At 48.2% G+C, this 12,278-nt stretch overlaps 2 protein-coding genes across 2 annotated transcripts in view; one reads left to right on the top strand and one right to left on the bottom strand.

The window, feature by feature from the left end:
- The window catches only part of Pcdh12 (protocadherin 12), a 15,551-nt gene extending 10,262 nt beyond the window's left edge, over positions 1-5,289 (top strand). Inside the window, exon 4 of the mRNA XM_005356018.3 lies at positions 3,998-5,289. Coding sequence (XP_005356075.1) covers positions 3,998-4,407 — 410 coding nt within the window. The 3' untranslated portion in view covers positions 4,408-5,289. The remainder of the gene's footprint in view (positions 1-3,997) is intronic.
- Positions 5,290-9,593: 4,304 nt separating this feature from the next.
- Dele1 (DAP3 binding cell death enhancer 1) overlaps positions 9,594-12,278 on the bottom strand; it is a 15,366-nt gene continuing 12,681 nt past the window's right edge. Inside the window, exons 12-13 of the mRNA XM_005356017.3 lie at positions 11,673-11,900; positions 9,594-10,996 (exon numbers count right to left, since the gene is read on the bottom strand). Of these exons, the coding sequence (XP_005356074.1) occupies positions 11,674-11,900 (227 nt within the window). The 3' untranslated portion in view covers positions 9,594-10,996; position 11,673. The remainder of the gene's footprint in view (positions 10,997-11,672; positions 11,901-12,278) is intronic.

The following is a 12,278-nucleotide window of genomic DNA, read 5'->3' as shown; positions in this document are numbered from 1 at the left end:
GATAACAAACAGGGCTGGAGAGATGACTCAGTGGTTAAGAGCACTGACTGCTCTTCCAGAGGACCTGGATTCAGTTCCTAGCACCCACATGGCAGCTCACAACTGTCTGTAACTCTAGATTCAGGGAATCCAACACCCTCTTCTGAACTTGACAGGCAACGGGTACACACATACACAGACAGTTAGGCAGGCAAAACACTCATATACATAACATAGAATAAAAAAACCTTAAAAAAAGAAAAGAAAGAGAATAACACAAGCTCACTGCTGAGTAAACAACTTCCTAGGTCCTGATCTGTGTGTCGAGCACCAGGAAAGCCAACAGGTCATCCTCTGGAGTAGGTAAGACCAAATGTACAGGTGAACCCAGGCTTAGGAAGTAAGCTGGCCTGCGCAGAGTCTCCTCTATCCTAGCTGGGAGCCCAAACCTGCATGCTGTATGCAGTATAAACTCAACGGCACCACTGCATTTGGCATATTTAAATAACCTTTCACCCCAGAAAAGGGACAACTTCTTTATGTGCTAATTGAAGATCAAGAGATTCTTTGTTTTTTCAAAAAAAAAAAACAAAAAACAAAAAAACCAAAAAACAACAACAACAACATTGGTTTGGGGTTGGAATGTAGCTCAGTTGATAGAGTATTTGTCTGCTCTTGGGTTCATTCCCAAACAGTGCATTAAATGGGCCTGTTGGTACAGACTTTAATCCCAGTACTCAGGAAGTGGAGGCCAGAGGGTCAGAGACTCAAGGTCATCCTTGATGAATTCTGGACTAGTCTGGGCTACTTAAGAGCCTATAAAATAATGAACAAAGAAGAGGAGGAGGAGGGGGAAAGGAGGAAGAAGGGAAGGAAAGGAAAACAATTAGCTTTAACTATAAACATAATGCGAATTTTAATGCGAGACTCCGCCAGCCAAGTGCCTTCTGTAGGAACTAGTCTACCTCCTTCAGGTGACATGACACACCGTACCCCTGACCATCCCATCTTCTGTTTCTGGAGTTAATTTATTTCCTACATGTTCTGTCTGGCTGCAAGGCATGGCAGGTTTTACCCTTTCTGGGGCTAAAAACCATAACTAGCACCGAAAGAGCCTTTTAAGGGCATGTCACCTATTGTAAGTTTCTCTGGAGAAAATATGAAGAGAAAGGGGCTATTCATTATCCCTGTTTCATAAAGGGAAAAAAAGCCGAAGGTCAAAAGTGTTTAATAATTTGCCTGGGGTCATGCAGTTAATGGCTATTAATACAGGCAATATGACTCTAAATTCTAGAGCCGTACTGCTCAATATGGTAGCCACTGGCCACATATGGCTATTTAAGTTTAAATGAAGTGAAATAAAATAAAATGAAATATTGAGTCCTTAGTCATCCCAGCTGCACCTCAAGGGCTCAGTACCCACGTGTGGTTGGTGGCTACAGTTTTGAATTCTGTCATTGGCCAGCTGTGGCTAGAACTTGTGGGCTCAATCCTTGACCTGTCCTGCCACCCCACAGCCCAGAAAGCACTGGGCACTGTGAGTTGGGAAGAGTGAGAAACGAGTGGGAAAGAACTGGATGCCCTGGGGCTACTGAGAGCCGTGTTGAGGACTGGGGACTTGGTGATTAGATAAAAAAAAAATCCATCTGGACATGTGATAATGATGACTCAGTGGGTGAAGTATTCACCACGAAAGTTTGAGGGCCTAAGTTTGGATCTCCTAAAACCCACTTTAAAAGTCATGCCTGGGCCGGGCGATGATGGCGCACGCCTTTAATCCCAGCACTTGGGAGGTAGAGGCAGGCGGATCTCTGTGAGTTCGAGACCAGCCTGGTCTACAGAGCTAGTTCCAGGACAGGCTCAAAACCACAGAGAAACCCTGTCTCGAAAAACCAAAAATAAATAAATAAATGAATAAATAAATAAATAAATAAATAAATAAATAAATAAAAGTCAGGCCTGTTCACTTGCAGTCTCAGTGCTGGGGAGGCAGGGACTGGAGGATCCCAGTGGTTTGTTGACTGGCCAGCCTAGCTGAATTGTGAGCTTCTGGTTCCTGTGAGAGAATCTGTCCCAAAAAAATAGGTTGGAAGTCAGGTATAGCGGGGCACGCCTTTAATCCTAGTACTCTGAAGGCAGAGGCAGGTGGATATCTGTGAGTTTGAGACTAGCTTGGTCTACATAAGGAATTTCAGGCCAACCAGGGCTACAAAGTGAGAACTCACCTCAAAAAAGAACGAAAGGAAATAGAATGAGACATCCGATACTGACTTCCGGTGGCCTACACCCCAGCGGAGGGGATGGCTATTTTATTAGTTTCATGAACTCCCCGAATTCGTAATGCAGGTCACACGGTGAACTCATCATCACTTTCCAGCTGTCCTCATATGCCCCATGACTTCCCATTCTCCTCTGAAGCTGACCATGAACAAGGAAAGGCTGGAGTTCTTATTTCTCAGAGACTCAGGGAAGTAATGTTTACAGTCTCCCAATGTCAAGGGTCAATCAGCATGTCCATTAATCACATAACAGACATTCACCAAGTCCCAGGCAGGAGGCCAGACCCGGCCTGTACAGTCCAGAACTAGAGACAAGAACCAGGGGATCATTCACTGATCCAAACAAATGATTAGCTGCACATTGGAATGACCTTTTCAAGTTGCGGAAGTAGCATTCTGATAATGTAGAAAATATAGGCAAACAGACAAACAAAGAACAAATCATTTATGCCCAGAGAATTTCAGTTAACACTGTGCCCTATTTCCTTCCAGCATCTTCTTGCACAGATTTAAAACCACTAACCTGAAACAAGCATTAAATACCTGTTAACATTAATACGTGTTCTCTACCCATCCCCCCCCCCCCCCCCGCCGCGTGTGAGTGTGTGTGTATTTCATAAGCAGGAAACTGGATTTCCTTTTTTTTTTCTCCTCCTTGGTCTTTGTCTTTGGGGCTGGAATTCATGTTTGTTTGTTTGGTGTTATTTGAGAAAGAGTCTTATGTAGCCCTAACTGGCCTATTGTTCGGCGTAACCTATTCTATCCTGGAACTCCCAGTAATGCTCCTGTCTCAGCCTGAGTGCTGGGATTTCAGGCACGTGCCACTACATCCAGCTCCTAGGCAGGATTTTCTGAGAGAGAAATGAGAAGAGAAGGGTGATGGTGACATGACAATCCAGGGGGCATTATTTTTAAAAGCCAGGGATACCAGGCTGTCGCTGCCACTGCCCCATTCCTTTCTCAGGGCGATCCTCAGGCAGACAGCCCCTTCTCAGCTGGACACTAGGCCAGGAAACAGTGTGAGGGGGAGGTGAGGTTGCCCTATAGTGACAACGCGGGCCCTGTCAGCCCTGGGAATTCTAGAGGTGCATCTGAGAAGCACCCAGGGGCAAGAAGGCCATGCTTCCTAGAGAGTGGGTAGGGCTGGGGAGTACCAGGATCTTCAAAGTCGTCAGACCTAGGTCCAATCCAGTTTTTGGTTTCCTAGAAAACAAGACTTCTTTGAGGGTCAGAATCCTTATCTTTAAAATGGAGATAAGACCCTTGACCTCAAACACCTGAGTAGATGAAACGAGTTAATTATGCAATTTCCTGGCATATGAGCAGTTAATAAGTGGTTATTATTCTCTCTCTCTGCTTGTTTTTGAGATAGGGTCCCTTAATGGCCTGGAACTTGATGGGCAGATGAGGCTGGCGTCAAATTTGCTGTGACTCTCCAGCCTCAGTTTCCCAAGTGTTGGGATACCAGATGTGTTCCTCTATGCCAGGCTCAAACAGGCTAATCCTATCTATCCTCATGCCTCCTCCAAACTAAGCTCTTCCGGCTTTGGTCAGCAGTTTTCCTGCCCAGGGAGCTTGCCCGTCAAGGCCTCTTCCTTCCCGTCCCGCTCCCATCGTCGTGTGTCCCCCACCATTTCCCTTTCCTTCTTTGTCCACTGCTCCTGTCCTGCTTACAGCCCCACCCCGCCTGACTGGCTTCCCTGCATTTGGCCCTAACCGTGTCTCTCCTTCCTCTGCAGGTCTGGCCCTGGACAAGCTGAGTCCCCCAGACCCTGCCTGGATGGCGAGACTGTCATTGCCCCTCACCACCAATTACCGAGACAACTTGTCTTCCCCTGACGCCGCAGCTTCAGAGGAACCGAGAACCTTCCAGACATTCGGCAAAACAGCCGGACCGGGGCCCGAGCTAAGCCCAACAGGCACGCGCCTGGCCAGCACTTTCGTCTCGGAGATGAACTCGCTGCTGGAGATGTTGTTGGAGCAGCACACGGTGCCAGTGGAGGCCGCGTCTGCGGCTTTGCGACGGCTCTCGGTGTGCGGCAGGACCCTCAGTCTAGACCTGGCCACCAGTGGGACCTCGGGCTCAGAAGCACAGCTGGGTAGAAAGAAGGCAGCCGAGGGCCGACTTGGCTGTGGCAGGAATCTATGAACATGCTTGGTGGGGGGATACCTTTGGATCTAGGAGCCAGGTTCCCTGGGAGACGTTAGGGTGGTATTCAGGCCTTGAGGATCTCAGGGAATGAACTGGTTTCTAAAATTGTGGAACTCAGTGGCCAGAGACACCCTCAACTTTAGGGTAACTGATGCTGTTCCCCACTGAGGAGGACCGACAGGTAACTGGCCTAAGCAAACCTTGTAACAGACCCTGTGGCTGAGCTTTATGGAGAAGAGAAACAGCTTGTTTCTCGTGCACACGGAGTTCCTCAGGAGGAAGAGATGCCGGATGTCACAGAGTACAGTATCATAAGCAAGGGGGGCTGGCCTCACTGGATACTGGAGGCAGAGGGCTGGCTCCTGAGGGAGACAGGCAGTGCTCTCTGACCTACAAAAAAAAAACAAAAAACAAAAAAAAAAACTGCAGCTCAGTCTCCTGTTTGCCAGAGTACCGGAGGGGTGGGGGAGGCTTTTGTCATTTATTCCTGGCATTAAACTTCTGTTGGGTCATGACGGGAGTGGGTCACACTGGTTCGATGACAGGTACACAGATGATGGACATGTGTGTCCTTGACCCCACTCCACTATGTTATCCAACAATAGGCTTCACAGCCGGAAAATCAGGACTAAGTAAAGTAAGGCTGTAGATGAAGTATTTATATTCCCCACAATGCTAGGTTGGTGGTATTATTATACCCATTCCACAGATGCAAAGCTCAGAAAAGTTGAGTGTCTTTCCTAGGAGTGAGCAAGGAATAGAAGCAGAGCCAGGATTCGTGCTCAGGCTGGCCCAACACCATAGCCCATGCCATCAACCATGGCACTAGACTGCCAACCAAGAATAAGAAAAGTCCTTGAAGCCGGGCGGTGGTGGCGCACGCCTTTAATCCCAGCACTCGGGAGGCAGAGGTAGGCGGATCTCTGTGAGTTCGAGACCAGCCTGGTCTACAAGAGCTAGTTCCAGGACAGGCTCCAAAACCACAGAGAAACCCTGTCTCGAAACCCCCCCCCCCAAAAAAAAAGAAAGAAAAGTCCTTGAGACGAAGGTTTGCAAATAGAGGCATTCAGGCCCATAGGACACAGGTTAAAAGGAGTTTGTATCTGCCCAGTGTCAGTTCCTTGAGATGCAGAAGTCTTATCTGAGACCCCAGTTGGGGAAGTCTTTCTCCACTGGCAGGCTTGGGTCTGGGAATTGAGGCCCCAGAGGATGATATGTGAACTGGGACTATGAAATCCATACTGACAGCAGCCAGGCTCCCAGCAGCGAGAAGAATGAAGAAATAGCTAATACATTCCCAAGGCTTTTTGTTCCTGGACATTTTGTTCCAAGCAGTCACAGCTAATTTAAGATGGGGGTGGAGTGGGGTGTCCTGGACACTGAAGGCAGAAGATGGTGTCTGCTTCACTTGCCCTCTTCGGGACCAGCAGGGCTCCCACCGAGGGCTGGTGACATTCGAGTGTACATGCAATGCAGTGATATTAGTGCATCTTACAGATGAGCAGTATGAGACCCGACAAAGTTAAGCATTTCAGAGGCCTGGGTCTCTCATCGCTCACTCCAGGTCAGGGTGATCTTATGAGACCTGTGATCTTCACACTGGTTCATGGAGCTGCTGGGTTCCATGTCAGAGAAAGAGGCTATGGAAACTTGTCCAGCCAGGTGCCTGGCACAGTTGACACTAGAGATACTGGCTGAGTGGCCCTATGAATGAATGGATGGGTAAACACATGCTTCAGACTTTCCTTTTACTTACGTTGGTGCTCCAGGTAGGACTTCATTGGAGGGTGGGAATAGTTCTACTATGTAAAAGCCAAGTCTGAAAACTGTAGTACAAAGTAGACCATGCTGATCTCACAAGTTATTAGAGGACTTGCAGGCAGAGGAGAGATGGAGTGGGCAGACGACCTAGGGATGCTGGAACCATGGCTGAGACTTGATCATTGGAAACACTAAACCAAGCTGGGCCGTGGTGGCGCACGCCTTTAATCCCAGCACTCGGGAGGCAGAGGCTGGTGGATCTCTGTGGGTTTGAGGCCAGCCTGGTATACAGAGTGAGTTCCAGAACAGGCTCCAAAGCTACAGAGAAACCCCTTTTCCAAAAAAAAAAAAAAAAAAAAAAAGACTAATTGTATCACTCTAGTCCTAACGCTCCGGTCCTTGGAACCCTGCATACCAGACAGGGCTTCGTGCGTGCGTAAGTATTTTTATCTGAGCAGAAGACACAGAGTTCTCATCAGATTCCCGAGGAAACACATGACCTGTCAAAGTTTATGCAGCATGGCTTCAAGACGCTAAACCATTTGCAGACACAGAGTCTGAACTTTTCAGTCTTGACTCTTTGTTAGCGCTGAGGACAAATTCTTCATCCTGCTGACTCTACCTCCCAAGAACTGGGATTGCCCTACGACTGTCACACCTGGCTCTCAGCTCTTCATTTTATAGCCAAGGACATGGAATGATGAAATGACCTGTGACTTGCACAGGCCACACAGCAGGTCTGCAGAAAAGCTAGGATCTGGGGTCAGGAATTTGGGATTTAACATATTCTACATTACAGTGGGGTTTTTGTTGTTTTTTAAGAGGGTCTCACTGTGTAGCCCTGGTGGCCTGGTAAACCAGACTGGTTTTGATCTCACGAAGGTTTGCTTGCCTCTGCCTCCTGGTTGCAGGGATTAAGGGTATGTATCACCAGGCTTAGCCACTTGAAATTTTTATTATCTTTTGAGGGGGGGCAGGAGGCATACATACCACAGGGCATGTATGCAAAGGTTAAGAGGACAACCTGTAGGGGGTCAATTCTCCCCTTTTACTCTGTTTGTTCCAAGGATCAATAATCAGGTTGTCAGGTTTAGGGGCAAGCATCTTACCTGCCGAGCTGCTCATTAGACCTCTCCTTTCTTTCTTTCAGATAGTTTCATAGTGTAACCTAGGCCAACTTGGAACTTACTATGTAGTCATGGACTTGAACACTTGGCAATTCTGCTTCAGTGTCCTGAGCTGTCAGGCGTGTTAGCCACTATTCCTGGCTTCCATCACAGGTTAACCTATGGTGTCTGGGCTTCAGGATCCATGAACGGCTAGACTGCACACTGAGCAGGGATGGATACACTCTCCTCTGGGCTGGAAGAGTGCCTTCATCAGATTTTCAAAGTGGACTTTGACTTCTCTAAGACTGAGGACCACCGCCCCAGCCCTCTAGGTCTGTCCTCACCCTTCCTGCAGGATCCAGAGAACTCCTGGGCAGTGCTGTTTTGTCAGAGTGGGGGTGTGCCGTGAGGGCTGGTGCTGTATCCCTTCTTAGCGCGCTGACACCAGCACTTTTCCCACCCCCTCCCCGCAATGGGCTCAGAACGAGGCAGTACATATGGTGACAGAACTGGGTGTGCTGAACAGGAAGGTTACAGAAATTTCTTGACATCAGCCAAGATGTCAAAGCTAAGGCTTTGGACATACTTGAAACAGTTTCCACCAAGATGGGCTCTGTCCCCTGGGAGACAGAGAGAGCAGGCAAGCCAGCAAGCACTCAGTTAAATGTCGTCTTAATTTGGAAAGCACAGAGGGACATTTTTTTTTTTTAAATCAATAGTCAGCCGTTCTCCGGCACCAAGAGTGCCAGGCAGTGTTCACTCAGCCTGGGGCAGCTCAGAGATTGACAGGCAGTCTTCCCGGCTGTCACCAACTTCAGCCTGGCAGCTCACTGACCCTACCTCTCCTCCGGCTGAAACAAGAATGTGATGGCACCACTACCCTTGGGACTCTGAAGGCAACCAAATTCACAAAAAAGACAGTGGGGGAGGCAGGAGACAGCATATTACCAACTTGGCAAATCATATTTACCTGCCAAGTAGGTCAGTGTTTTCTAGCTCCTCCTAAGAATGGTGCATACTACGAGGGCAACATCAGCATCACTCAATAAACTTGTCTGAGTCAACGTCTCTCTCTGTAGGCCTTGAACTCAAGGCAATCCTCCTGCCTCAGCCTCTCCGAGTGCTAAGATTACAGACAGAAGCCACCACACTTGGCTCTATTTTGTATTTCTTTTCTTTTTTAGAGGATTATGAATTTTTATTTATTTACTTATTATGTATACAATATTCTGTCTGTGTGTATGTCTGCAGGCCAGAAGAGGGCACCAGATCTCATTACAGATGGTTGTGAGCCACCATGTGGTTGCTGGGAATTGAACTCAGGACCTTTGGAAAAGCAGGCAACGCTCTTAACCGCTGAGCCATCTCTCCAGCCCCTATATTTTGTATTTCTTGAACAATTTCTAAGTGTCGGAAGTACCATAATGATCACAGAGGGGAGAAAGGCATAATCATTCATCCATTCCCAAAACAACTATTTAAAGCCCCCACTATGTGTAACTTGTTGCTGGGCAGAGATATGTTCGCTGAGCACCTACTGAGTGCCCTGCACTGTATCAGTAACAACGATCTCATGGTCTGAACGGTTGTTCCCACCACAGCATCATCAGTACAGCTTTGCTGAAAGGTCTCATGGTTGAAGAACTGGTTTCGTGGACAGGCATGAAGCCCTGCATCCCCCCAGCACACAAGGCAAACTGGCTCTGCTGTGGGGCCACCTCCCTGTCCTCCTCTCCCATTTTCTCTCAGGGCACTGAGTCACTAATAGAATTTGAAAGGCAGAAGTGCAGCAGTATGGAGTCTGTCCATGAAGCCTGTCCCCTGGGGCTGTACTGAGACTGGCAGTGACTGCATTGAGACCTCAGTGCCTGCATAGTCACAGGCTTGGGGCCCCTGATAACATCTCTTAAGAGAACATCTCCTTCCCTCTCCCCCAGCAGAGGCTCTTCTTTCCAAGGCTGGAAAGTTTAGAAATACCCCACCCCAAACTTGGGCACCCAGTCTGTGTTTAACTCAGCAGGGAATGAGTAGGAGGGAGAAGCTTAGATAACATCACGGCAGGACATCAGGATTATTGTCTGACCTACACGGTTGGGGAAGCAAGCAGGGCTCAGGGGACCCAAATGACTTAGAAGCTGCTTAGTGAGACTCCTGAGAATGCTGGTGGTGACATTTCTCAGGGCACCCAGGAAGGCTCTGTTGCTTCTGTCTTAGTGCAGAACTTCCTGGAACTCACATTTCTGGATGTGTTATGAATTTATAAAAAGGGGCCATCAAGGGCAGTGCTTCCCAAACTTAGTCGACCACAGGAACTTTTCTTATTTTTTATTTTTGCCACAGTGGTTAGTGTACTGCAGGGCTTCAAACTCTGAACATGGAGCCTTCACCTTGCTTGGGACACTGTTCTAAGTGCCAGGACATGACCAGGTGCCTATGTCTGTGGGAGGCATCATACAAGGTGTCCAACAGGGGTCAGGGTGGTGTACATGGAAAATCTGGGAAGGAAGCAGGGAGCAGGGGAGGCACTGGGGCTTCAGGAAGGTGCTAGAACAGCATAGCTAAGACCACACAGGAGTTAGGAGAGGGAGGGGTGGGCAGCTGAAAAAAGTGTGCACAGCTATCCCCCCCCAACCCTCCCAGCTTTGAACTGATCATGCTGTCTGGACAAGGAAACAGTCTTGGGGTAGGGGGATGTGCTGGTCCTCAGTTCCTCCCACCCCCTGCCCAGAGCCACGTTTCTGCTATTGAACTTGGGCTAATTTCCAGAAGCCAGGGAACAGCTATTCACAAATTCAGTAATTGGAGTCATTAGCGTTGACTCAGAAGTCATTTTTTTTTTCTAAGTCTCTCTCTTGGAGAGCTTTTAAGTCCCTTTAAATTGGTTAATGGAGAGTTTAGAGATGAGGATGGAGCCTCAGCTTTCAGCTCCCCTGCCCATCTCCCTGGCTCTCCCCCACACACTCAAGGGCAAGAGAAAGGAGATAACCCACCATCTATTTTATTAAACACTTTCATAATCCTACCCGACCTTTTCCAAAAAGGACTCATGCTCTCAATACTCTGACTCCAAGACTCCAGGTGTCTAATCTCTCCTGATACCCCACACCTGTCGGGTGATGATAATGTTTGCAAATAACACTACAGTGTGAACTGGTAGACCAGAAGTCTGGGCTGGAGTCATGATGTCAGCTTTGATCCTCATCCGGATCTCTTGGTTTTGTTTTTGTTTTGAGACAGGGTTTCCCTATGTAGCCTTAGCTGTCCTGTAACTCGCTTTGTAGAACAGGCTGGCCTTGAACTCATAGAGATCCCCCTGCCACAGTCTTCTAAGTGCTGGGATTAAAGGTACTTGCACCATGCCTGGTGGCCTGGTGACTCTAGGTCATAGAACTGTGGGCATCACCCTGCCTTCGGAACCCTAAGCAAGGACTAAGGTCCTTTATGCAGAGAAATGGCTGCACCTCAGTCTGTTAAGGCAGGAGGGCACATGCTATTGTGCTTGGGCTAGAACTGAGAAAATAATGTTGGAAAATCGGGTCACTGCTTCCAGGTGGCACAGCTAGGTCAGTGGTGGAGCCAGAACCTAGAACTTCATACATTCCTCTTCTTTATGGTGCTGGGGAGGTGCTGGACGCTCCCGGGGAGGTGAGGAGCTAACTGGCCTCTTCTTTGGGATTCAAGTTGTGATATCTCTGAGAGCTCTCAGGCAGGGAGGTCTGAAGAAAATCGAAACAGACACATGTAAGCATCCAGGCAACCTCTCCCTTCCACACTGAAGATGAAAATGATCACGAGTCCGTCAGGGATGAACAAGGCGAGAATGTTGGTGACACTCAGGATTTCCCAAGTTCAGCCACTCATGAGAACACCCCCATACTTCCGTCACCTTTGAATCTGCGCTCCACTGGACAGGATGCTTTAAGTCACTACCCTTCAGCTATGTACGTAAGTGTAAAAGAATTATAGGCCAATCTGTCCACTATATTTGGCATTATCTATTAAACATACTACTGAAGTAAAGCATCTGAATTTACATGCCATGTAAAATCTTGTCAACTACCAGGGGCATGTACACATCAAGGATTGTTGAAAACTATGATATAGTCTAAGGGTAGGGAAACTGAGGCACAGGGACAGAGAAGGTTAGTTACTTGCTCAAAAACAAAGGCAAAAGTGGCAAATGGAGTCTCTGAATGAATATTTTTGGTGCTATTTAGGAGGCTACCAAGTGGAAAAAAGGACAAAGTCACCGATTAGCCTTGCACTTCAAATACATGGGCACCCGAGCACGAACTGGAATTACTACTCTAGGAAGGGTACTAACACCCAATTTCTGCTGCCACCCAACCTCCAGTCCACCCTTTTCCTAGCCAGGGCTGTATTTTATCTCACCTTAGCCGAAACCCAGTCTCACGAGACTTCTTTCCAAGGATGGTATGGCCCTGCTGGGGGCTCCGCGGCTGGCTCCAAGATGGCCACTTCTGCAGAGGAGGCCAAGGTTCCCAGTGCTTGAGGCATGAGGGAGGCCTGAGGCACCTGCCAACAGGGTGTTCAGGCTACAGAGGGAGGGACTGGAGAAAGACTTCAGTCCTGTCATGGACGGGTTGCTGGGCCCTGGGGCTACAAAGAGAAGACAGCAATGCTTATTCCTGCAGTTCTAGCAGGATCTTTAAGACGGGGTCTCCCTACACAGTCCTAGAACTCTCTATGTAGACTATACTGGTCTCAATCTCAGAGATACACCTGCCTCTGCCTCTGCCTCAAGTGTTGGTATTAAAGCCATGCGCCACTATGCCTGGCAGGGCAGAGACTTCTTAAAGGACCTGGCTCCTCTGGCATTGCTAATGGGGCTCAGCCCCAGTGACTCAGTGGTGCTCTCATAGCCCTAGAAAGATACTTCAGTCAGCCTCAAGACATTGGCTCTCCCCAAAAAATCATGGCAGGAACCATCATTTACTGGTTTATTGAACACTTACTGTGCGCTAGACTATGTTATGA

This window comes from Microtus ochrogaster, chromosome 18 (genome assembly GCF_000317375.1).
Source record: "Microtus ochrogaster isolate Prairie Vole_2 chromosome 18, MicOch1.0, whole genome shotgun sequence".
Lineage (NCBI taxonomy): Eukaryota > Metazoa > Chordata > Mammalia > Rodentia > Cricetidae > Microtus > Microtus ochrogaster.
Note: the sequence above shows the minus strand (reverse complement) of the source record. Positions and strands in the feature narration are given on the sequence as shown.